The sequence below is a fragment of the Branchiostoma floridae genome, chromosome 12, assembly GCF_000003815.2.
Source record: "Branchiostoma floridae strain S238N-H82 chromosome 12, Bfl_VNyyK, whole genome shotgun sequence".
NCBI lineage: Eukaryota > Metazoa > Chordata > Leptocardii > Amphioxiformes > Branchiostomatidae > Branchiostoma > Branchiostoma floridae.
The window spans coordinates 9,709,678-9,734,334 of NC_049990.1; the positions used below are offsets into that span (position 1 = coordinate 9,709,678).

General features: G+C 48.2%; 3 protein-coding genes across 10 annotated transcripts; 2 read left to right on the forward strand and 1 right to left on the reverse strand.

The window, feature by feature from the left end:
- Positions 1 to 14: 14 nt before the first annotated feature.
- LOC118426886 (mucin-5AC-like) lies at positions 15 to 24,657 on the reverse strand. Of its 6 annotated transcripts, none has more exons than XM_035836474.1 (4): positions 12,917 to 13,539; positions 11,234 to 11,375; positions 5,748 to 11,051; positions 15 to 5,312 (listed from the first exon to the last, which is right to left on the reverse strand). In XM_035836474.1, exons 3-4 carry the CDS (start codon positions 10,870 to 10,872, stop codon positions 565 to 567), a joined length of 9,873 nt encoding a protein of 3,290 aa, XP_035692367.1. In that variant the 5' UTR covers positions 10,873 to 11,051; positions 11,234 to 11,375; positions 12,917 to 13,539; the 3' UTR covers positions 15 to 564. The 6 variants fall into 6 exon arrangements, with proteins under 6 accessions (XP_035692367.1, XP_035692364.1, XP_035692366.1 ...); XM_035836471.1 differs by lacking the exon at positions 12,917 to 13,539 and adding exons at positions 24,163 to 24,191; positions 24,523 to 24,653 and having other exon boundaries at positions 16 to 11,051; XM_035836473.1 differs by having other exon boundaries at positions 16 to 5,393; positions 5,691 to 11,051.
- Positions 13,612 to 20,202, forward strand: LOC118426889 (ATP-dependent RNA helicase eIF4A-like). 3 transcript variants are annotated; one of them, XM_035836481.1, is made up of 9 exons: positions 13,612 to 13,752; positions 14,263 to 14,328; positions 14,650 to 14,782; positions 16,233 to 16,852; positions 17,413 to 17,525; positions 17,715 to 17,867; positions 18,220 to 18,447; positions 18,911 to 18,996; positions 19,627 to 20,202. In XM_035836481.1, the coding sequence occupies exons 4-9, from the start codon at positions 16,729 to 16,731 to the stop codon at positions 19,772 to 19,774; spliced, it is 852 nt and encodes a 283-aa protein (XP_035692374.1). In that variant the 5' UTR covers positions 13,612 to 13,752; positions 14,263 to 14,328; positions 14,650 to 14,782; positions 16,233 to 16,728; the 3' UTR covers positions 19,775 to 20,202. The 3 variants fall into 3 exon arrangements, with proteins under 3 accessions (XP_035692374.1, XP_035692376.1, XP_035692375.1); XM_035836483.1 differs by lacking the exon at positions 14,263 to 14,328; XM_035836482.1 differs by lacking the exon at positions 13,612 to 13,752 and having other exon boundaries at positions 13,810 to 14,328.
- On the forward strand, positions 14,275 to 16,435 carry LOC118426951 (eukaryotic initiation factor 4A-II-like). The gene is made up of 3 exons (XM_035836583.1): positions 14,275 to 14,328; positions 14,650 to 14,782; positions 16,233 to 16,435. Exons 1-3 carry the CDS (start codon positions 14,275 to 14,277, stop codon positions 16,433 to 16,435), a joined length of 390 nt encoding a protein of 129 aa, XP_035692476.1.

Here is a 24,657-nt window from a genome sequence, read left to right on the forward strand (position 1 = left end):
TAGTAAGGAAAGGAAGCGTAAGTTGGCGTAAAGATTTATTCTGGATAAAACAACTTTTTTTACAATTTACAAAGACACATATATACATCTTTACAAAATGTATATGTACACACATAATCTTCAGTCGTGGCATAGTTGGAATTTACATTCATGAAGGAAGCTACGGTGCGTTAAAATCCTTTTTAAGTTGTGTATTGACATTTATGCTGTTACAGATACGTTAACATTAGTATCGTTTTTGTCAGCTACATGCAAGGGTGCCTATAGTACGTTTCCGATATAATTCTCACACTGTGATGTTGCCAACACGTATAAATTGTTTGACAGCATGTGCGACAAATGCGGACACAGCTTTACAACAATGAATACTGCCATCGTACATGTATATATCGATGCCAGGCAACTAATTGTTATTTGACTTTAATAAAAACTAAAACGCTTAAATTGCGTCCCCTCGCTGCGCAGTTGCGATAAGGTCATTGCGGCCTGAGATGAAGTTGAATCGTTCTTTATTATCTTTTTTTCATCCTGGCTTCAAGTATGCATCGCTTTCATTTTTTATGTTCAATGCGTTTCAGAGTTGAACTTGCTCTCTTCTCCGGATAGCTTAGATTTAATCGAATCTTTGACCCTGGTGAAGCCTCCCTTGATCTTGCCGACTAGCTTAGAGGGGGTAAGCTTGCCACCAGATTTTTTAGAAGTGCTTGGTTCTTCCTCTTCTGCCTTACTAGCGACCAGTGTAGCCTTCCCCTTGTGCCCGTGGCGCGTCAAGCCCGTTTTCTTCTTCTCCGGAGTATTTTTCTGCATCTCCGGGGGAAGCGGTGGACCATAGAACGGTTTTGCGGTCGGGGGGTCCAACTTGTGCGGGACTTCATTCTTTCCCGCTGCCTCTTTCATGGCCCTTTCTCTGGCCTCCCTCTCTCTTTTCCTCTCCCTTTCTTTCCTTGACTGGAACATTTCAGAGAACTTGGAAGGTTTCTCCACTGTCGATGAAGCTTCCTGCACCGGTGTCTCGTCCTCGGCAGAGCCCTCCTCTACAGTCTCCAGTTCCATGCTTTTCTTCACCATGGCGTACACCTTTTTCTCCAAGGCTTGCCAATACTGGTCGTCTTCCAGATCCTCCGCTGAGACGGGTTTGTCCAAGTCTATCTGGTCTTCGCTGTCTTCTGACGAGTCGAAGACTTCCATGTCCAGTTTTTTCGGTACTGAGCCCGTGCCCGGCATACTCGGTCTGGACCGAACGCCCGTTGACGCCCCGACGTGACCGGGTAACATCACCGGTGATCTGTCGACATCGTACTTCACTTGTTTCTCGATACCAGGTGGCTTGTAGGAGGCAGAGGTCGCACCGGGCGCCATACTCGACGATCCGGTCCGCCGGAGGTCTGTCTGAGACCGGTCCTGGTGAAGCCGTTCTGTCTCACGTTCTGCCGTATCTTTAGACGTCTGTGTGGAGGGGACTCTTCCGAATCCTGCCCCATGCATCATCAGGTGTGACGTGGCTCGTGGAAGACTTGGGTGCCTCAGCTGCTCTGGGGTTGGGAGTGGTGGCGGTTCAGGGATATGGCCAACCTCCATTGTAGCCACAGTTTCGCTGGCCTCTGCCACATTTTCTACCGTTTCATCGCCCTTCTTGACCTTAGTCTTGTGCGTCATTTTGTTCGAAGATGTTGTGCTCCTCATAACAGTACCACCGCCTTGTCCATGGGCGGGAGACATCAAGGAAGGCGGGTACTGAGAGGTTCCCTGAGCCGAAGGTTCCGTCGTTTGTAGCGCCATGTTAAGCTGTGGCGCGGCTTGTGGAAGAGTACTTGGTCTCCTCAATTGTTCCGGCGTTGGGAGCGGTGGCGTTTCAGGGATATGAACAGCTTCCATAGTAGCCGCTGTTTCGCTGGCCTCTGCCAAATTTTCTACCGTTTCGTCACCCTTCGTGACCGTAGTCTTGTGCGTCATTTTTTTGGACATCAGTAGCTCCACAGGTGGCAAAGCCGGGGGCGATGGGACTCGTCCGAATCCTGCCCCATGCATCATCAGGTACGTCGTGGCTCGTGGAAGACTTGGGCGTCTCAGCTGTTCTGGGGGCGGGAGTGGTGGCGGTTTAGGGATACGGCCAACCTCCATTGTACCCACAGTCTCCCTGGCCTCGGCCACATTTTCTACCGGTACCGTTTCATCGCCCTTGTGCGTCATTTTGTTGAAAGCAGTAGTACTCCTCATAGAAGTACCACAGCCTTCTCCATCGCCTGGAGACTTTGTCCAAATTACGGGAACTGTTCGCTTCACAGCTCGCTGAACAGGTCGTGGAATTTTCGAAGGCGAATGCGCTGTTTGCTTGACAGGCGTCTTGTCTGTTGCTTGCATGTCTGTGCGCCTTGGTGACATTGCAGATCTGCCTATGGCGAGAGTTGTCCCCTTGGCATCTACGTCTTTACTCGCTTGCGGAATCTTCGTAGGCGCCGATTTTGCGGTCTGGACTCCGGACGGTCCAGCTTTTGGCACATTTGCTCCTTTCTGTGAAGCCTCAAGACTTGGATTCTCTTTCTTGTCCTGTGTGGACTCTTTTGTCTGTCCAGATGGACCTGTGGCTGGAGCATTTTCGTCCTTAGAATGTAGTGAAGACTTAGAAGACCCCGTGTGTGTTGATTTGGCGGTGCTCGATGCACGTGCTACTTTGACGGAAGTCGTGAGTTTAGAACGTACGTCCTTGTACGTTACCTTGGTCTTTTTAGGAGTGTGCGGAGTTCCCGAGGCTCCTGCTTTTTGTGGCCCCTTTACTTTAGATGACATTTCCTTTTTAGTGGAACCCTCGGGACCGAATCTCTTTGCTGCTGCATCCTTAGATACTGAATCAGTCTTCTTAGCATCCTTGGACGGAATGGCTTGTGCATCGGAGCTTCCGCTTTCATTGTACTCTTTGCGCGTCATACCCGCCTTGCCACCCTTCACAGTGCCATTCCGTGTTTTAGCTACGGTCTCAGCCGAGCCCCTTGCTGACTGCTCGTCAGTCTTTCCAGCGGCTAATCCAGGTGGACTTCTTGAACCATCTGCTTTCCGCACGTGCACGTTTTTCAGGGGAGTCCGACCCCTGGGCGCGAACGATTGATCCTCCGCCATTCCTGACGCCGACTCCGTCTCAGACGCAGGCTGAGGCCGCATCGCTGGAGTCACGACTACCTTTGGTTGGGGCAGGCCACGTGAACGCGTTCCTTTGCCGCTGGAATAGGCTTTCTCCCCTGGCTGTCTGTACGGATACTTCCGTTCGCTAGTCTGTCTTGGTGTCCGGACCAGTGGAATCTTTGAGGCGCTGTCTTCCGAACGGGAGTGTATCCTACAGGTGTGGGTGCGGGGATCTTTCTGCGGTGTCTTATGGTGGATAGGAACCGACCTCTCGGCAGGTACTTGGCGTGGCTCTAGTAATTCCTCAGAGCACTGGGAGCCTCCTGCGTCTTTTACCTGGTTCCTCCCCGATGTCGTCATCAGCAGTTCGGAGAAACTGGCGTTGATTCTTGCAAGCTCTTCGCTTGCTTCTTCTCTCATCTCCTCGACTACCTCCGGCGAAAACTGTGACTCGTCTTCCTCGAGCCCGATGAGGAAATCTGTGACATCCTCCTTGTCCTGACAGAGCTTTATGAACAATTCCCTTCGATGGGAGAACCTGGCTACTGTCTGTGTTATCTGGTGTTCAAACGTGTCCCGGGGATAATCACAATTGGGGACAAAATAATTGATCATTGGCAATGGAGGGGGTTCCGGGATGTTAGTGTGCAAGGCGGCTGCTTTCGTCCCGATGCTGTGTTCTGTGCCCTCGTCACGACGGGTGACGCTTCTCTTCTGAGACAAGTTGGACTCCTGTGCGGCGTACGTCGACATGGCGGTGTACTGTCGGTTTGGATCTGGCAACGGCTGCATGGCCCCGGAGCCGACCAGATCCAAACGTGGCCGCGGCGACGCCTGGGAGGCATCTCGCTCCGGGAATCCTGAGATTCCGGACATCAGAAACTCCATTGTTGGTAAAGCAGGAGGATAGGGGACTTGTCTAGATGTAGATGAGATCTCGGACATCAGAAACTCTATTGCCGGCAGCGCTGGAGGAAAAGGAACTCCTCCGGATCCACCTGAGATTCCGGCTATCAGTAGCTCCACAGGTGGCAAAGCCGGGGGCGAGGGGACTCGTCCGAATCCTGCCCCATGCATCATCAGGTGTGGCTCGGATCGTGGAAGACTTGGGCGTCTCAGCTGCTCTGGAGTTGGGAGTGGTAGCGGTTCAAGGATATGGCCAAACTCCATTGTATCCACGGTTTCGCTGGCCTCTGCCACATTTTCTACCGTTTCATCGCCCTTCGTGGCCTTAGTATTGTGCGTTATTTTGTTGGAAGCAGTAGTGCTCCTCATAAACGTGCCTCCATCACGGCATGGAGACATCAACGAAGCCGCCAGAGGCGGAGGCTGAGGGATTGCTGGACCCGCAGGTTCAGCCAGCATCAGCGCCATGATAGGCCGAGGTCCGGATTGTGGAAGTTGTGGGAGAGTAATTGGTTGTCCCAGCTGTTCCGGCGTTGGGAGCGGTAGCGGCGCGGGGATATGCCCAGCTTCCATAGTAGCCACTGTTTGACCGGCCTCTTCCACATTTTTTCCATCCGAGATTCCGGCCATCAGTAGCTCCATAGGTGGCAAAGCCGGGGGTGAGGGGACTCGTCCGAATCCACCTGAGGTTCCGGCCATCAGTAGCTCCATAGGTGGTAAAGCCGGAGGCGAGGGGACTCGTCCGGATCCACCTGAGATTCCGGCTATCAGTAGCTCCACAGGTGGTAAAGCCGGCGGCGAGGGGACTCGTCCGGATCCACCTGAGATTCCGGCTATCAGTAGCTCCATAGGAGGCAAAGCCGGGGGTGAGGAGACTCGTCCGAATCCACCTGAGATTCCGGCTATCAGTAGCTCCACAGGTGGCAAAGCCGGGGGCGAGGGGACTCGTCCGAATCCATCTGAGATTTCGGCCATCAGTAGCTCCATAGGTGGCAAAGCCGGGGGCGAGGGGACTCGTCCGAATCCACCTGAGATTCCGGCCATCGGTAGCTCCATAGGTGGCAAAGCTGGGGGCGAGGGGACTCGTTCGAATCCACCTGAGATTCCGGCCATCAGTAGCTCCACAGGAGGCAAAGCCGGGGGTGAGGGGACTCGTCCGAATCCACCTGAGATTCCGGTCATTAGTAGCTCCATAGGTGGCAAAGCCGGGGGCGAGGGGACTCGTCCGAATCCACCTGAGATTCCGGTCATTAGTAGCTCCATAGGTGGCAAAGCCGGGGGCGAGGGGACTCGTCCGAATCCACCTGAGATTCCGGTCATTAGTAGCTCCATAGGTGGCAAAGCCGGGGGCGAGGGGACTCGTCCGAATCCTGCCCCATGCATCATCAGGTGTGGCGTGGCTTGTGGAAGACTTGGGCGTCTTAGCTGTTCTGGGGTCGGGAGTGGTGGCAGTTCAGGGATATGGCCAACCTCCATTGTACCCAGAGTTTCGCTGGCCTCTGCCACATTTTCTACCGTTTCATCACCCTTCGTGGCCTTAGTCTTGTGGGTCATTTTGTTCAAGGCGGTAGCCATGTTTGCCTGGGGCCGTCCGAATCCACTTGAGATCCCGGCCATCAGTAGCTCTACTGGCGGCAAAGCCGGAGGCGAGGGGACTCGTTCGAATCCACCTGAGATTCCGGCCATCAGTAGCTCCATAGGTGGCAAAGCCGGAGGTGAGGGAACTCGTCCGAATCCTGCCCCATGCATCATCAGGTGTGGCATGGCTCGTGGAAGACTTGGGCGTCTCAGCTGTTCCGGAGTCGGGAGCGGCGTCGGCGGAGGGATCTGAACAACTTCCGTTGTTGCCATGGCCTGGTTGGCTTCGGCAACGTTTTCCACAGTTTCGTCACCCTTGTTGACACTCATCTTTTGTCTCACCTTTGCTGACGTAGACGTGTGGCGCATGTCTCTGCCTCCAGGAAGGCCGGGACTAGTCAGTCCACCAAGCCGTGGCACAGGCAATGCAGGTGCGGCAGTGCTGTGCGACAGCAGACCCATGGTTGGCGCAGCACTGGGAATAGCTATCGCAGCCGGTGGCGCTATCAGAGCCTGTGCACCGAGGCTGAAGGCCGGCAGCGGCGATGATGTCGGGATACGGTCAGCCTGGACAGTCGCGACCATGTGCGATGTCTCTGTCGTATCCTCTGTCTCCCCTGTAGACGTCTTCCTCCTCACAGTGGTGGAGTGTATCAGCTTGGTTGCCTGGGACTGAAGCCGAACGGACAAGCCGTCGTTCCCAAGTGAGCTGGACTGCATGTGGCCGGGAACCGCGTGGCCCCTTCTTTCAATTGCATCATGCAAGGCTTGGCCCAACGTCACCGGTGAGAGAGAAGACATAGCTGACACTGCGTGTGCAGATAATAAACCCAGGCCAAAGGACGACAGGGGCGGCGGTGAGGGGATTCTGTCGGCCTGACCTGTGGCGACCACGTGAGATGCCTCGACCGTGTCTTCCGCCTCCCCTGTAGACGTTTTTCTCCTTACGGTGGTGGAGTGCTTCAGCTGCGTCGTCTGGGGCTGCAGTAGGAAGGCAGGACTGTCCCTTCGAGGTTGCATCATGCCATGTGCTGCGTCCCTGCTTTCTTCAACATCACGCAAGGCTAATGCAAGGGCCGTGCTTTGTACCCCCTGGCTTGTGCGGTCCCTGCCAACAGGACTAGAGCTTCGAGGGGTGCCTGCGGGCGTACTCGCATGGGAAGACCGTGCACTGCCGACATCACTTCCCGCCACGCTGCTGGCGGCCCTGCTTAGTGGGGAGGGGCGGAACTCTACGTGCCTGAATTCCTGGCTCTGAAACCGAGTCAAGAACTTCGGCGGAACGTACACCCTGGCAGCCTCCTGCGGCGGTGCCTGTTCCTTCGGCGTCTCGTCGTCCGACTCGTCGCCGCCCGACAGATAGTAGTCACGGGGAGGAAGAGGGGGAGGTGCCGGCGGTGCAGCGAACTGGGCCTCCATCATGGTTGCCATTGTAGCAGTATCCGTGGAGATCTTTGTGGCATCTTGCTCCCAGCTGGCCTGCATGTCCCCGGGCACGGCGTGTACTCTTCTGCCAATTGCATTATGCAAGGCTTGGCCCAGCGTCACCGGTGATAGAGGAGACATGGCCGACACTTGGTGTGCAGATAATAAACCCAGGCCAAAGGACGGCAGAGGTGGCGGTGAGGGGAGTCTGTCGGCCTGAACTGTGGCGACCATGTGTGATGCCTCGGTCGTGTCTTTCGTCTCCCCTGTAGACGTCTTTATTCCCACTGTGGTGGAGTGCTTCAGCTGCGTCTCCTGGGTCTGAGACTCCAGTCGGAAGGCAAGACTGTCCCTTCGAGGTTGCATCATGCCATGTGCTGTGTCCCTGCTCTCTGCAACATCACGCAAGGCTGATGCAAGGGCCGTGCTTTGGACCCCCTGGCTTGTGTGGTCCCTGCCAACAGGACTTGAGCTTCGAGGGGTGCCTGCGGGCCTACTCGCACGGGAAGACCGAACACTACCGACATCACTTTCCGCCACACTGCTGATGGCGTTGCTTCGTGGAGAGGGGTTGAACTCTACGTGCCTGAATTCCTGGCTCTGAAACCGAGCCAAGAACTTCGGCGGATCGTACACCCTGGCAGCCTCCTGCGGCGTTTCCTGTTCCTTCGGCGTCTCGTCGTCCGACTCGTCGCCGCCCGATAGATAGTAGTCAGGGGGAGGAAGAGGGGGAGGTGCCGGCGGTGCAGCGAACTGGGCCTCCATCATGGTTGCCATTGTAGCAGTATCCGTGGAGATCTTTGTGGCATCTTGCTCCCAGCTGGCCTGCATGTCCCCGGGCACGGCGTGTACTCTTCTGCCAATTGCATTATGCAAGGCTTGGCCCAGCGTCACCGGTGATAGAGGAGACATGGCCGACACTTGGTGTGCAGATAATAAACCCAGGCCAAAGGACGGCAGAGGTGGCGGTGAGGGGATTCTGTCGGCCTGAACTGTGGCGACCATGTGCGATGCCTCGGTCGTGTCTTCCGTCTCCCCTGTAGACGTCTTTCTTCCCACTGTGGTGGAGTGCTTCAGCTGCGTCTCCTGGGTCTGAGACTCCAGTCGGAAGGCAAGACTGTCCCTTCGAGGTTGCATCATGCCATGTGCTGTGTCCCTGCTCTCTGCAACATCACGCAAGGCTGATGCAAGGGCCGTGCTTTGGACCCCCTGGCTTGTGTGGTCCCTGCCAACAGGACTTGAGCTTCGAGGGGTGCCTGCGGGCCTACTCGCGCGGGAAGACCGAACACTACCGACATCACTTCCCGCCACACTGCTGATGGCGTTGCTTCGTGGAGAGGGGTTGAACTCTACGTGCCTGAATTCCTGGCTCTGAAACCGAGTCAAGAACTTCGGCGGAACGTACACCCTGGCAGCCTCCTGCGGCGGTGCCTGTTCCTTCGGCGTCTCGTCGTCCGACTCGTCGCCGCCCGATAGATAGTAGTCAGGGGGAGGAAGAGGGGGAGGTGCCGGCGGTGCAGCGAACTGGGCCTCCATCATGGTTGCCATTGTAGCAGTCTCTGTGGAGATTTTTGTGACATCTTGCTCCCGGGAGCTGACAGTGGCGCGCTGTCCAACCTCTGCCGTCTGTGTCGTGTATACAACAGGAGCGGCCTGTGCTGGTGCACTGCCTCCTGGCAGTGAAGGAGGGGAAGGCGGAGGGGTGAACGCAAGTGCTGTCTTCTCCTGCCTTTCTTCCAGCTCATACTTCTTGACTGCGCCCTCGATGACGTTTGTGGTTGGTATCTTTTCCAGCTTCTGTAGTTTCTCCTCTTCTTCCAGTTCCTTGGTTTTGGGGGCATCGCCCTTCATGACTGCTTGACTGGTCTGCAGAGAAGTCGTGTCTTCCTTCTTGCCTTTCTCGTATTTGGCCACAGTGCTCTTCTGTGACACGGCACTGGACTGAGAGGTGAAGGGCAGGGCCTGTTTCTTTTCCTGACGCTCTTCCTCGCGACGTTTGAGCGTGTTCTTTAGGTCTTGAACCACTGGTGGGTGGAGACTAGAGCGCCTTCGACGGTCTGGCACTTTCCAGATTGTGCCTTTTTGCTCCTCGTCAGATTTCTGTGACTTTTGAGGAGAACGTTTTGCGTCACACTCCACCTTGACCACTTCTTTGCTGTCTGGCTTCTCTGACTTTCCACTCTGCGCTTGAGTATGGGGCCTTATTGGGTTTCTTGCCATACAGGGAATGCTTGCTTTCCGTGGCATACCAGCGGTCGGCATCACATTCTTTATCCCTGGAATTTCTCCCCGAACTGGAAAACGTCCCTTGGACAGTTTGGTCTTCTGCCTAGGCCTATCACTGCGTGGCTGTGCGCCTGTAGCGTTTTGAACGTCTACGGCAGACACAGAGGGCGGTGGGGACACTCTGATTGCCATCAGGCAGTTGTCACTCGACGTTGCCGTGTCCGTCCTGTCGACAGGAGCATTTGAGGTAAGTACGGGCAGGCCGCCTTCTTTTGTGGCGCCCAAGAGAGGCATCAAGCCTGCTACTTTTGTCACGACGCCCGACACGGCGCCCGACAAAATCCGTGACAGCCCCAGTGTGCTGGCCTCCATCGTGCTGTACGTCTGGTTAACTTGGTAGATAAGTCCGACAAAAAGTGTCGGGTCAACGAGAACGGCCTCTGTCGATTGCATTATGGGGTCGACGATCGAGACAGCGCGGTTCAGAATGCGAAGGCATCTGTTCTTTGACATCAGCCTCTCAGTCACGGAAACCGTTATTTTAAGAATGGATGTTTTGACTCTGTTTGCCGCACCGTAGGAGTCAGCCACGGCCGTGGGTTTGACTCTGGCGCCTTTTTTGGTTTGGGCAGGCTCTGTCTCAGGTGTCCCTCCAGAGGACCCAGATTTGGGAGACCTTTTACCGGATGGGACATCGTTTGCCGGGAAGAGCCCGGTCATTCTGGCTCCCTTTGCCTCTCGGGTGACGCTCGATCCGCCAGATTTCCCGCCAAGATCATCCGGCTTGCTCGTCGACTCTTTCCCTGTCCACGGGGAGTCAGTCTTTTCCGAGGGCTTCAGTAGGGCCTCAAGTGGACTCTCGCCGCGGGCCTCTTTCTCAGCAGGGGCCCCTCCAGCTTCTTCGCGGACTTGAGGAGTGTCTGAGTCCCCAATCTTAGTGATACCTGCGAAGTAGATGCTGGAATTCTTTCGCCCGATGAAGATGGTTGGTTCCTCCTGACGCGCCATCTGGCAGGGCAGGTCCAGGCCGGGTGGGGGCGGGCCTAACTCGTGCCCTTTATCCTGCCTTTGCATCTGTCGGACCCAGTATACCAGGGCCTTGTTGTTCGGGTTGTGGTTCTTATCAAACTTCTTAACCCACGGCCTAGGGTCGGTGAAGTCCTCCGGCTCGCCGAAGTAGTTTAGGGTGATTGTAAATTTTCTGCGGTTGGCTCGACGGCGGCTGTCTTGTCTTATGGCCTCCTGGCTTTCTCCAAACTCAAACTTCTTGACTGCGCCGTTTGAGGTGAATATCTTTGGCAGCTTCTGTACTTTCTGCTTTTCCTCCTGTTCCTTGGGTCCTGGGGCATCGCCCTTCATGAACGACAATCTCACGTTCCAGGTGTGGATGAGTCCGGTTATGTCAAGAACAGAGCCCATCTTGTCCATACCTGACTCACATCTGCCGTCTTTGAACGAAGCTGTGCTGTTCGCACTGCGGATCAGTTTCTCTGCATATTTTGATACATCAGTGTTCGACTGCGCAGGGGAGGGGCGCGCAACGCTCAGTGTGGGACCTAGCCCAGCACTACTGCTAGCACTGCTAGCACTAACATCTAACTTATCTTCTACAGTATTCATTTTTTTTATTTTTGTACTTTTTTACAACAACTTAGCAATCGTACACATAAAATACGTAATAGAGTCTTTGTTAAGCTTCGGACGGGCGAACTCGGCTCTCGTCGGTTGGCGGGGATTGACGAGGATGGCTGAAGTCTGCCGAAGTCGACCAGAGCTGCCTTATATGATTCGGCGGCGTCCTTCGTGTAGGGAGGGAAAAATAGTTACTTCTTGCTCGATAGCTACGAGCAGTAAAATGCAAATAATTTGCAGAAAACTTTTTTTTCTATTTTCACCTAGCGTATTGTATCGCGCATTTAAATGCAAATTTGAATTACCATTTTTAATTGATAAAAAGTGAAGGTTTGCTTTCTAGACAGACCTAATCTACAGCTAGGGTGGATCAGTGTCACGGCTGATGTAGGAAGACATGCTGATGTTGATGTTGGTCTGGATTGGAAGAAAAACACTCCCTGGAGGTTGTCTCTCGTACTACACCAACATCACGGCCCAGGGGCTTCCAACTGCAGGTGCACACGTGTTTCTCGTGAGTTGAGTGTCATTATAGTTGGAAAGAGCTGATCGAATTTGATAGATTTTCTCTTCTGTACAACTGTTTCTATGCATATTTTTCAGCTTTCAGTGAATAAGTACTCATATAGTTCAACAAACGTGAGCTTTCCCTGTCCAAAGTCTACTGTATACCGGTCGGCATGGACTTTTCGAATTACTTTCTAAAACATAACTTACGTCAATAAAAGTTGATTGGCGTAAAATGATGCGCAGAGGCCACAAAGAAACCGAAAACAAAAGCAGTGCGCCTAATTACGGTATGTAAAAATTACGCACGTTCTGCGATAGGGCTGATAAAAGTAAACTACATACATGTATTTGAACATTTCTTATATGTTAACAAAATCAATTTTTTCCCCGAAATCATCCTAAATCCATAAAATTTACTTGTTTTGACCTGATACTTCTTTTTACTAACTATTACAGCAATAGAAACTGGTGATAAAATTCACATGCATCTCTGTTTCAATGTGTACACACTGCACAGAAAAGTAGAATACCCACTAGTACTATGATCACAATACAGTAGAGTACAGATGTTTCGCATGTACACATATCCTACTGCATGTACATGTGTACGTACTAGTATCTGAAACTTTCGCTTCAGCATGATAAAAATATAACTTTACCTGTGAAAGCAATTTGTACAAACGGAATCGCATTATGACACCAATCTATCTCATGTCTCAATCAATTCAATCTTCTATAAGTGAATTAATGACATAGCGTACTTCTATTTCATTATTTCACTAGAAGATGGGATAGTACCCTTCAAGGGGGTTATGAAATAACCTCCTTGTACCTTCTATCTCATTATTTCACTAGAAGAAGAACTAATCTTCTTTTGCTAGTGAATGAATGAGATAGCGTTCCTCTAGTAAACAACGCAGTATTCAAACGGAGACACTGAAGAATCGTTGGTTTTATTTTGTTAGTACGCTTGACGCGTTGGTTTCTGGAACGCCCAAACATTGTTCTACAGCAACGGCTCTCAACGCAAAGTGTCGCCATGTGGCGCCACCTGTCGTAACAAGACGGCACTGCAGCTAATGTTGTCAACCTGAAACGCAAATCTTAACCCACTGATATCCTGAAATTTGCTAACATATGATTTCATAACCCGCCCGAGTTGTACCTACTTTGAGTTGGTTGATGTTCGAATTCGCTGATGTTTTCTACCAATGTTGATGTACGGAACGATCGCCGCGCTCGCAATTATAAATATCACATTTAGATGGTTCTTTGCACAGCATACTTAAGTACTTCTTTAACGATTTTCGCGACTTTGATTCGCGTAACGAGCCAAAACCGTTCACGGATTTACAGACTACTTTCGTGGTTACGTGCGGAAAATGTAATGTGCGATAACACAGTTGTACGTCCCGGCAGCGCGTCGCAGCAGCATGGTTATAGCGGGGCCTGCTCGCAGTGCCAATATCTGTGTGTATATTTTCATATTCAACAGCAAAACAACATGAAATGTAGGTCTCACCTGAAGCCCTGCGGTCTCGAACACTGCGCTGTAAACAGAACGGTTAGAAAGGTTCAAATCTTTATTGAGATTTCTCAGAAAATCGCGGCGATGACGGAGAGCAGCGACGAAAACGTCTTCTCCTGAAGGTCATAGACGGCGATATGTTTACAACTCTTGTCGCGCTGTGACGCGTCGTGACGTCACTGACGGCGCACGGTTTGGGGGTTCTGGAACGGTTGTTACGTGATGGAGAGAAACACGTGAACAGCAGACAGAGAGCACGTGATCACCAACAGAAAACACATGACCAGGCAAGTTTCAATTGACACACTAATTGACACTGGGTTCCTGTTGGTAAGGCCATTTATCAAAGTTTACATTTTTTCAGAAATAAAAGTGACACGATATAAATATAGATAAATAAATAAAGGCAATTAAAGCTTAACAGACTTTGGCAGTCAACCGTCGGCCTGCCAGCAACATAAAACGGCTTGCATTGCACAATGGCATTATATGAAAATGCACAATGTTCTCGGTCAATGTAATGAGCGTGTGGCTGTCCATACCATAGGAGCTAGATATTCAAAGGCTTTGCATTGATATACAATGACATTCGTGCGCTTGAAGCTAGGGGAGATTTTATCTATCATTAGAACCTCCCTCTGTCAATCAGGTAGCTGCGGTGTAGGTATGCGTGCATGGCAAAAGGCTGTAATACCGCTCCCACGTTTGACCAATCACCAACTGAGATTTAGAACGGGTATGCGTTATGCAAAAGCCGGCTATACCGGTTTAACAACGTATGTAGGTACTGCATTTTACTGGATTCGGTTCGGCGCTCAAAGCAAAAAGAGGTAAGTTTTGTTTGCAATAGAGGATAAAATCACATCAAAATATCAGGAATAGTCAGATATTGGCACAATAGCAGTGATGGGAGGGAGTTGTCGAAGCTGGTGGCAAATCTTGTAAGAATTTTGGATGGCCGTTGTTTTGAGCAGCTGTGAATGATCTTGCGAAACCTTGATTTGATACATTCAATGACGTTTTAGAAAATACACAACGTAGGGATAGTTCATCATGTATGCAATGTGTCAGCATATGTAATCCCATAGCCCGTATTCATGTAATTATCGTATCGCGGGTACAGAAAATCCCCCTTGTCCTCAAAAACACATTCATTTCAGATGAAGCCTCTAGCTGAGTTGCGGTGTACATGTAGATGCATGACAAAAGACTGCAATACCTCTCCCACAAATAACATGGCAAAGGAAGTCATAGATTGACCTTTTCTAATGCAGTTTCTTCGATCGAACGTTTCTCGTCTTTAAACAAAGCCTCTGTCTATCTGTCTGTCTGTCCTGAAGTGAAACATAAGTATGGATGACTTCCACCGGGATCTCGGCAAGGAGGGGGCAGAGGGAGACCCTGAGGTAAGAACATAACAAATCTCTTACGGCTTCCAAGTAATTAAGTTCAAAACTGGTTATGCTTCCTTAGTTGTTTTATCACATTCATTGGATGATTCGTACGGATGTTATATTTCGTGAACTGTCACAATTTCTGTTGTATAACACTTGGTAACGTTATACACATTTCACATGATGTACAAATTTCCACATCGTACAGCTTATGACTAAGAAGAAACCAAGAATCTTATTTTTATTTGTGTTGAAATGGGTAAAGAATGCACTTCTTGGTGTTGTTTTGATGTATGAGGCGGTTCAGAATCACTTGAAAATGTGCTTTTCCAGGCTAATAGGGAGTCGGTAGTGGACAATTTCGATGACATGGGACTATGTGAGGACCTACTACGAGGAATCCTTACCTATGGCATTGAGAAACCATTTCCTCTTCACCAGCAAGCCATTTTGCCTTGCTGTCAAGGTGTGTACATGTAATTAACATTCTGGCATGAAAATATAACGCACTAAATCGTGCATGCTTGAAGTTATGTATTAACCTATTTGTAATGGGATCGGCTAGTCGTACAGCCCTGCTTGTATGTGTTTCACAGCAGAACCAATAGGTAAACAAACATATGGAAAATCTGAAAAAAACTGCAAAACACAGACCAATAGACAGGCCACTATCAATGCTTCCCGTGAATCGGCAGCCTCTTCCATTGACCCAATGACTGTATGTATTTCACAGCTGAACCAATGGGTAAAAGTAACGTTTGGAAAATCTACAACTGCAAAAACACCAACAGACAGACAGGCCCCTACCAATACTTCCCAGTGAAATAGTAACCTCTTCCATTGACCCCATGCCCTGGGCTGTCACGCATACTGTAAAGGTATCGGTTCGGAGTTTTTTTTTACGATTTGGAGCCGATTTGACTGTCTCTCAGAAAAGCGCTAGCGTTTCTCAAAACATCGGTTTTCGAATCGGCCAATTCAACGTTTCCCATAGAAAAAGATGCTTTGTCGCTGACAGACAGACTCAGTTGACATTTTCTGTAGAAATGTTATTTTTGGTAAAAAAACATCAATAGAATTAAAATTTCACACAGAAATCGCTATTTTGGGGGCTTTTTTCAAGGCCGCTACACGGAAAAAAATGAGTTTTCCTGGGATAATGACTAATGTGGCAATGAAGGTCAAGAGTTCTTCTGGATACTGAGCAAAAAGGAAGAAAAGTTATCCGATATGTTTCCGCGAGCTCCGATGGCGTTAGAACACCCACAACGCACACTTAATGCATAGAACGCACGATCTGGACAATCAGGCAACGAAACCGTTACCGCTATCGCGCACTAACATCAGGAAGTATTGACCGCACGGCGAAATCTGCGCCACCAAAAACGCTACCAAAACGGGCTTTTGGGGAAATAAAAAAGATTATACACTGCTTTAGCAGTAGCCGAAAAATTGAGAGCCAAATCTAAGGTGGTGACCTATGATTTGCGTCTTATTTTTATGGACTTCTTCGTCTGGTCAAATCAGATTCGGAACCGGAACCTTAATGCATTTAAGTTCGCGGAGATTTAATTTCGCGGTCGCGGGAAAATGGACTTTTCGCGGTGGTTTTAATTTCGCGGCAGCACCATGCACTGTAGTCTCTTACTGTTATGGAAAAATGTTCGCGGTGGTTTTAAATACACGGTGAAGAGTCGCCGCGAAAACCGCGAACATTAAATCACCGCGAAAGTTTCTGCATTTATAGTAATTAACGACTAGTATTTTCTTCCACCTCTGAACTAAACTTCCTGTGTTGCGATCATCTTCCATCGTACGCCAGTCCAAACAAATAAACACACAGACCGAAAACAAAGAGTCAATAAATGTCGGTGTAGAATTGTCAGTGGTGATGAGTTTGTGTTGTTCTGGTACAGGACGTGACGCAAGTCTGCAGGTTCAGGCCGGTACACAGGCCGCCACGACAGTCGCCATCGTCACCCTTCAACAACTGGCCACGAAGACGGGAGGTGCCGGGGCTAAGAGCTGTCAGGCACTGGTCCTGACTAAGTCTCGGGAAACGGCACAGCAGGTAAGTCTACAATGGCTTAACCTGTCTCCAAACTGGAACGGCGGATGATGATGGCGATTGTTCCTCCAACACAAATCGTTTACAGTGTTTCATGTAAACACAAGCTACAGACAGTCACAATCTACGACATTAACAATGTATGGGAATGGCAAAGCAGGCTACAAGTGATTAATTTACTTAGACTTTGACTTAGCAGCTCCCACGTCGTGCGACGCATGAGGCAGTTAGAAGATTCCAGCCCGCTCTGTCTACAGCCAGATTAATTTCCAGTTTCCTTATTATATAATTCACCCTCCCTCCTTACCAAGGTACACTACTATGTCAACTATTTGGGTGCCTATATGAGTGTCACCAGCCAGGTCATAGCTTACGTCAGCGATATGGCAGCGTTGGAGAATGGGAACGACATCGTGCTGGGCACTCCCGACAGTGTAAATAACATTGTCAACCAGCTGCTACCTCTCAGTGAGTAGGGTCCAGTTACCTTTGCCCTGGGAATTAGTTTCACCTCAGACGGGGTAGGGTACTGTTTCTAGTTGCGTTTGTGTTTTCCCACTTATAATTCAATATAATTTTGATGGATCAATTTTGATTTTATCAATTTTGATTTTGATTTTATCGATTTTTGGTATGTAACACGTTAGGTAGTTATTGAGGCCCCTAACAAACATGGCGGTTTTGGGCCCCCAGCAGTATTTTCAGGTACTGCAACATTACAGGCCGACACCCCCTTCCTGAAAGTAGTGTGGTATAGTCCATGGATAACTGGTCAGTCGAGCGCAACACAATTGAGTCGACGAATGAAATGAAATGGAGTAAAGCGATATTAGTTGGGTTTGGACCGAGCGCTATGGAGAGATATTGTGCAAAGCCTTACCCCGCTTCTTCGCTGTCAACCCTTATGTATCTGAAGTCAATTCCAATTTGGCGACAAAACGCAACCTTAGATTGGGAAAGAGTTGTCATGGGTAAGGCCTGCATCTACTACTCTTCAAATAATTCATGAAATGCCACCTTTTCTCTAGACACCTTATCAGGAGTTAAGACGCTTGTGCTGTACGAGGCTGATGAAATGTTTACTCGTGGTTTTAAGGACCATATCTACGACATCTTCAAACGTATGCCGGCACAAGCTCAGGTAAGATCAGCTAAATGTTCCATAACTGATGATCCCTGTTGAATACGTTTTATCACGAGAACGGAGAGCTAGAAAAACATTATGATTTTGCCTTCCCATATCTGCTTGGAGAATAGGTAAGGACCTAGCTGTGTAGACAGTTTTGTAGTGTTTTCTCTTTACTGAGTTCTGAAGCGGGACCTGTTTCAGGTGATCTTACTGTCTGCCACCATGCCCATGGACGTGCTACAGTTCACTTCGAGGGTGATGCGCGAACCCGTCAACGTCATGGTCAAGGCCGAGGAGGGCATGACCCTTGAAGGCAACAAGCTTAAGCAGTTTTACGTCAAGGTGGAACGTGAGGTAGGTGTCCCAAGTGCTGTCCAGTTGCGCAGTGTTTGTTGACGAGGAAGCACGTACTTTTTGACTTAGAAAATAAAATTTTCAGGTATTTGTAGAAACAAGAGTTGTCCGGCAGGTCCAGAGTTGAAGGGATGGAGCGCGGTTTTAGTCAAATGCATTTGGATACATGTATAAGTTCAAACAACGTTGTAGAATACCCACACCCAGCCTATCGATACAGCAATGTTTAAAATGTGTATTTGGACAAGCCGTTCAAGCGACTAATAATCGTAACGGTTAGGAAAGAATTTTCGTGCTAGTCGGAGTTCAGGTACATACTGTTGTTACTTTCGTTTCACGCTTTGGGATCCAGGAGCACAAGCTGGAAGCTCTGTGTGACTTGCTCCCACTCCTCAACACTACCCAAGCTGTCGTCTTCTGCAACATGCCGCGGAAACTCGACTGGCTGGCGGAGAGGATGAGTGCCAGGGGCATCACCGTCTCCGCCACTCATCATGACATGAGTCAGGAAGAGCGGGACCTGACCCTGCAAGAGTTCCGCTCGGGATCCAGCCGTGTACTCATCACTACCGAGCAACTGGTAAGTGGTCAAAGTTAACGTTAGTTACTGATTGGTTTGACTGTGAATGACATACAATTAGAATTGGGCTACCCAGCTAGCCTTTGGCTATTACAAAGGGTTGAGCCTGCGAACAAAGATGATATATGATACAACACATGGACCTGATGACCTTGTGACTTGTTTAGAAGCGAAGAGGTTATCATATCAAGAGGTCCGTCTGAACCGAGAAGCTGACAGATACCGACTTCCTGTCACCTTTGACCCCCCTGACGTCACATATGCCTAGGGTTGGCGTTTGTAAGAAGGAGAGTGGGTCAAACACTTGACAACGGCCGTTAAGGGCAGATTGAACGTAAGCTTTTTGTTTTGAATCAAGTGAAAACTTTGTTCAATATATAGACTGGATATTCACCTTTAACAATAGGCAAATCAAAAATTGTCCCATGCCAAATCATGACTGTTCATCTTTTTTACCCCCTAGGCGCGAGAAATCAGGCAATCCCGTATTTCTTGTCCAACAATCATCAACTATGACTTGCCGTCAAACCCAGAAAATTATATCACCAGGTGAGTAAGTCCGGCACATTGGTTACAGACTGACCCGTACATGTAATAATAATCATGTGATTCTTTATTTGATACAGCGTACGTCATTGTAGACAAAATATCGGTAGTGTCAGCATGGTCAAACAGCTTTTAGGATATAGACATTGTAATGCCAACGTAAAAGGCGGCAGCACTAATCAGTTCTGAGTCCAATTAGACTAAGGTTGTTTCATGTATTGTAGATGTTTCAGGTCATATTGCTGACACATTGCTCTAAGTTTTTACGTTTTCTTCATTTTTCGGCTGTATAAAGCTAACGTCACATTTCCACCAAGGGGTACGACTTTTGGACGAAAGCCACCGGAATGCCCGCCGTAGCCCCCCGGAACCCCTAACGAGACGCGTGAAGAAAAATCTAATTGTGATTATGAGAGCCGATGTCTACCCGGCTTCAGAGTCTGACCGGGCCTAGATCGGTTAGACGCCGTGCGGGCCCCCTGGGTAATGTGACGTTGGTCTTAGGCGGTGCCGAACATTACGATTATGAGCTTCCGGTATTTTCTGCTGACTTGAATGTTGAGATGTGAATCTAGCACACTGACTTTGACCAACATGTTTGCTGCACTTCCCCTACCCCCTCCCTCCCTCCAGGGTTGGAGGTTCCGACGTCCTCCGAAGGCGGATTGCCGTCAACCTTATGGTGGACGGCGAGGAGCGTATGCTGAGAGACATCGAGCAGAAACACAACACCCATATTGACGAGATGCCCATGAACGTGCAAGGCTTGATGTCGATGTGATCAAACAGCGTCAACATTCTGTCACGCTTTTTCCTCCTCGCTGTTTTCGTACATTTTTATTGGTACAGAGAGTTCGACTGTTGTGGTGTGCGAACTCTTTGTACTTTGGTGGCCGAACGCTCATTGTACTGTACTTCAATCAATTATCGGTGACTTGTCAAGTCATTACCTCCTTGAAGGTATTGTTTTTTTGTGTGTTTGTTTGTACGTATATGTCTGATTGTGCAGGTATCGGGGGCACTGATAGAAAGTAAGGTCAATGGTCCCAGAAAGGTCCCATGATAGGTTATCAAAGTTTATCCCATTTCCTGAGTCATCACTTAGAAATTCACATAATAGTGATAGAAGGGATTTCAGTACCAGTCAAAATTTTCTACTGTGAAAAACCAGGGCTTTTGCAAGAATTCGAAGGTGCCGTTGACGATTTACTTTAATTAAGATGGGTTTAGCTAATATTGTGAATTTGGTGTAACGAAAATGGACTAACACTTGGATTACATAGAAGGTAGAAAAGCAGAAAACTTTCGATGCTTAATGTTCAACAGTATCTGGAAAATGGTAGGAAATTAAAATAGACAAGAAAGGAAAAAAGCCAGGCCTAGAACCAAGGACTATCGGTTCACATATACTGCAAGGAACCGTAAAGGAAACAAAAGAGTTTTAATTCTGATCCTTTTAACAGTTTATATACCACTTTCTTTTACTCCGAACGGTTGAACAATAGATTCATCACATGTTCTTTACATTCAATGTGTTTGTAATGATTGTGTCAAGTTTTATTTGTTGATGGTTTTGAATAAAAGATCCCGATATACCTTTGAGTCATAAATGCTGCTTTTACTAAGAACAACAATTTCGAAACATCCCCAAATATTAATATTTCTTAACGAAATATTTGTGCTTTAACAGATTACTTAAAGTATAATATAAACAAACATGGCCTCACTACCTCAGTAATGTCTTTTATATATGTCAACGACCATTTGGGCTTTCAGTGCTGAGTCCTTGTATTTGTAATAAGAAGGTATAGTACTTTTGCAGTAGCCTCTACCAGGCTCCGTGGATCGGTAGAATCATTATCCTCACCACGTGGTGAGGAAACGTACTCTTCTGGTCGGCTAACTCCCCTAGCGTACTATAGATTCTATTTGTCCAATTTCGACAATTAGACCACCGATCCACGAAGCCTGGTAGAGTCTACTTTTGCAGATCACTACTCAGAGTCTCAGACTGTAGAAACAAAAACGTGATCTTCTTCGCATATTCATTGATTGATGGTATTTAACATCACCCAAAGAGCTGCTCTTTAGTCAGCGTTCATTTTAGTACCAGGTTGCGGACAGAAAATGGCGCAACAAAGACGGTCTATCAGCAAACGGCGCTTCCAGCCAGGAGTTTTTATTGACAAAACGTTTCTAGTCAATATAGAACCGCCCTCCGTCAATCAGGTAACGTGTGGACATGTGGCGCAACCTGCTGCCAAAAAGCCGCACTGCAGCCCTACGAGCCTATGATATCATTCTTACCTTTCTCATTATTTCACCTACTAAAGATGCGCCTGAAATGTTAAGTATTGTATGGGCAATCGAGACAATCAACAAGATGTGAAGTTTTCTTGTAAAGGCGCAACCTGCCGTCAAATAGCGGCACTGCAGCCACGACTTACCCCCTAACATACATTTCTACCTGCCGTAGATTAGCAGGTGGATTGTATGTTATGTTGTCCTACTAGAAATCTACCTCTGATGTAGATATTGTCGCATTTCTATAAAGTAACACGACGCTATAACGCTTCCAGCAAGGAGGTTCTTTTGACAAGAAGATTCTAGTCCACAGAACTGCCCTTCGTCAATCAGGTGGCGCAACCTGCCGTCAAAAAGTGGCACTGCAGCCCTGTCTTAGCCCTCTCGTGTACACTTTTCGACTTTATCCCTTCTGATAGATTGTCTAAAATGTACCAGTGACACCTCGCAAAGTTTACCTACCTGTAATTTCACGTGTACATAAATGACGATCTCTGCGCGCACGTGCATTGATAACTCGCAATGTCGTAACTCATTTTGAACTCTATACGTTTGCGAATTTATGCCTATGCTCGTGGGGCTATATCAGCGTTGAACACTGGTGGTTACGTGTGGGAAATATGACGTGCGATAACACAGCTGTACGTCCCGGCAGCGCGTCGCAGCAGCATGGTTATAGTGGGGCCTGCTCGCAATGCCAATATCTGTGTGTACTATATGAATATTTTTCATATACAACAACAACAAAACAACAACAAATGAGTATCTCACCTGAAGCCCTACGGTCTCGACTCTGAGCTGTGAATAGAGAACGGTTAGAAAAGCAAATCTTTATTGAGATTTCTCATAAAATCGCGGCGTGGAGCGAGAGATGCGAAGTACACGTCTTCTCTGGCTGCTGACTAGCGATGTGTTTACAACTGTTGTTGCGCTGTGACGTCACGTCATTGACGACGGGTTTAACGTTTTGGGTTCTAGAACAACTTTTTGGCTGTGGGGAGGGGGGCGCCTTATGATAAAGTTGGTAGCCGAAATTCGAACTCTTCATTCACGAAAATCCAGCGAAATTAGTGTCCGTCTCTGCCACTAAACAAGTTTGGTCGAATGCGCATTGTTTTCTAGGCCAAGTACAAGTTCTCAGTCGAATAGAAGAATATAACAAGCAAACAAACAAACAAATCAGTGATAAAATTTCTATGATCAACACAGATCTATCACACTACATCGTGAAACGATGCTATTAGATCATTATCACGCTTTCCCATATTTCTACAGAATTTACCTATTAACGATACGCCTGAAATCTCAAGTACCGTATGCATTTTTTATTGAACTCATATAAACTTTTGTGGCTTTTACGGGCAATTGAGACGATCACCAGTTTGACGAAAGGCGCAGGTAAAAAAGCGGCACTGCAGCCATAGCTTACCTCTAACATACATATCTAACTGCTATAGACCAGCTGCTGGTTATGTACGTTATGTTGTCCTGCTAGAAATCTACCTCTGACCTTACATTTCTATAAGGTAACCCGCCAATTATACAACGTCGCTACCAGCAAGGAGGTTTTATTGACAAGAAGGTTCTATAGTTGACAGACCCTCCCTTCATCAATAAAGTAACGTTAACGTGTGTAACGTTACAAGTTACAACCTGCCGCCCAAAAGCGGCACCGCAGCCCTGTCTTAGCGCTCTAAATCAATGTACATATAACGTTTACACCTGCTGACTTAATCCCTACTTTCCATGATGTCCACTATGTAAGATACCGCATCAAATTGCATCATGCATGAAACAAGGCTTATCTTTTACCTCTTTTTCACTTACATAAGTTTCTTTTTGACAAAAGGTGCAACCTGCCGTCAAAAAGCGGTACTGCAGCCATAGATTACTCTTAAATACATATCTACCTGCTATAGATTAGCAGATGGATATGTATGTTATGTCATCTCTACAAGAAATCTACCTCTAATTTATAGAATGTCACAGCGCTATATGTATACCTGTAGTTTCGCGAGCACATAAATCACGTGACGATCTCAGCGCGTTCACGTGATCATCACGTGGATCCTTCACTCGTAAAGTCAACGCTTTAAATATGTCGATAATATGCAACTTCTTCTTAACGTTTTACGTCGATAGCGCCATTGCTCGCGACTCTACATCGGCATTGAACACTAGTGCGTGCATAAGCAATGGCGTGTGAGGGGGTCGATCGGCAATTTCGCAACAGCGCGCAACAACGTTATCGACGCTGACTTCATGACACCACTACTACTGTCAGTCAGTCCATAGACTCCATACAGACTATGACACAGGAACTGAAACAAAAGTAAGAGTTTCGTGAAAAGATACAACCAAAACAACAACAAATGAGGGTCTCACCTAAATCCCTGCGGTCTTGACTCTGTTCTGTAATAAAAGAACGGTTAGAAAAAGCAAATCTTTATTGAGTTTTCTCATAAAATCGCGGCATGGAGCGAGAGATGCGAAGTACACGTCTTCTCTGTCTGTTGGCTAGCGGCGATGTGTTTATAACACTTGTCGTGCTGTAAAGTGACGTCACTGACAATGGGTTTTAAATTTTTTGGTTCTAGAACACCACTTCGGCCTTGCGAAGGGGAGCGCCTTGTGATAAAGCTAGTAATTCCACTTCGAACTCATCATTTAAAATGAAGCTAGATCACAGTCCCCTTGTGCCATTGAACAAGTGAAGTCTCAGGCGCATGCTTTCTGGGTGAAGTACTGATAAATAGTAAGCAACGCATTGATCGTGAGTTTCTACAGCAACGCTCTCTAACGTTACATCAACTTTATCACACTCATAACTATCGTGATCATAAAACGATAATAAAGTATTCTTACCTTTCTCCTCAGTTCACCTACTTCGCCTCCTGAAATCTCAGGTAAACATGTCGGTTTCAAATAAACGTGTGCCGCTTTTATGGGCAATGAAAACCTACAACAACGTCTCAAACTTTTTGTTGTGATCTAACTTAAGGTTAAGTCAAAGTGCTGTGAAGAATTGAAGCCTTGATGGTCGTACTCTTCGCTGTTAATGTCCTCACTGGAAACGGGCTGCTTCTTGCTTGTCTAACACTGTTTACCTCAATATTATTCCTTAAGTAGTTTGCCCCCTAGTGGCTGAATACTTCGATGCCCAATGAGAGTACTAGACCATTTCACCGTCATTAACCGCAAAAAATGACGGCACACTATACCCACCTTCAACTGCGCTGTCCTTTGGGACTCTTCAATCAAATCTACAAGTTAGATATAAATGAATACAGGATTATCCGGAAAACTTTGCGGCAAAATCTTCGAGACGAGCTGTCAACGTCTTGTCTCTGGCTGCGTTTC

Coding starts and splice junctions, on each gene's coding strand:
- LOC118426886 (XM_035836470.1), bottom strand. CDS start 10,872: ATGAATACTGTAGAAGATAAGTTAGATGTTAGTGCTAGCAGTGCTAGC.
- LOC118426951 (XM_035836583.1), top strand. CDS start 14,275: ATGGATGACTTCCACCGGGATCTCGGCAAGGAGGGGGCAGAGGGAGAC. Junction 14,329..14,649: donor GGGCAGAGGGAGACCCTGAG/GTAAGAACATAA, acceptor GTGCTTTTCCAG/GCTAATAGGGAGTCGGTAGT. Junction 14,783..16,232: donor CATTTTGCCTTGCTGTCAAG/GTGTGTACATGT, acceptor GTTCTGGTACAG/GACGTGACGCAAGTCTGCAG.
- LOC118426889 (XM_035836481.1), top strand. CDS start 16,729: ATGAGTGTCACCAGCCAGGTCATAGCTTACGTCAGCGATATGGCAGCG. Junction 16,853..17,412: donor CAACCAGCTGCTACCTCTCA/GTGAGTAGGGTC, acceptor CCTTTTCTCTAG/ACACCTTATCAGGAGTTAAG. Junction 18,997..19,626: donor CCAGAAAATTATATCACCAG/GTGAGTAAGTCC, acceptor CCCTCCCTCCAG/GGTTGGAGGTTCCGACGTCC.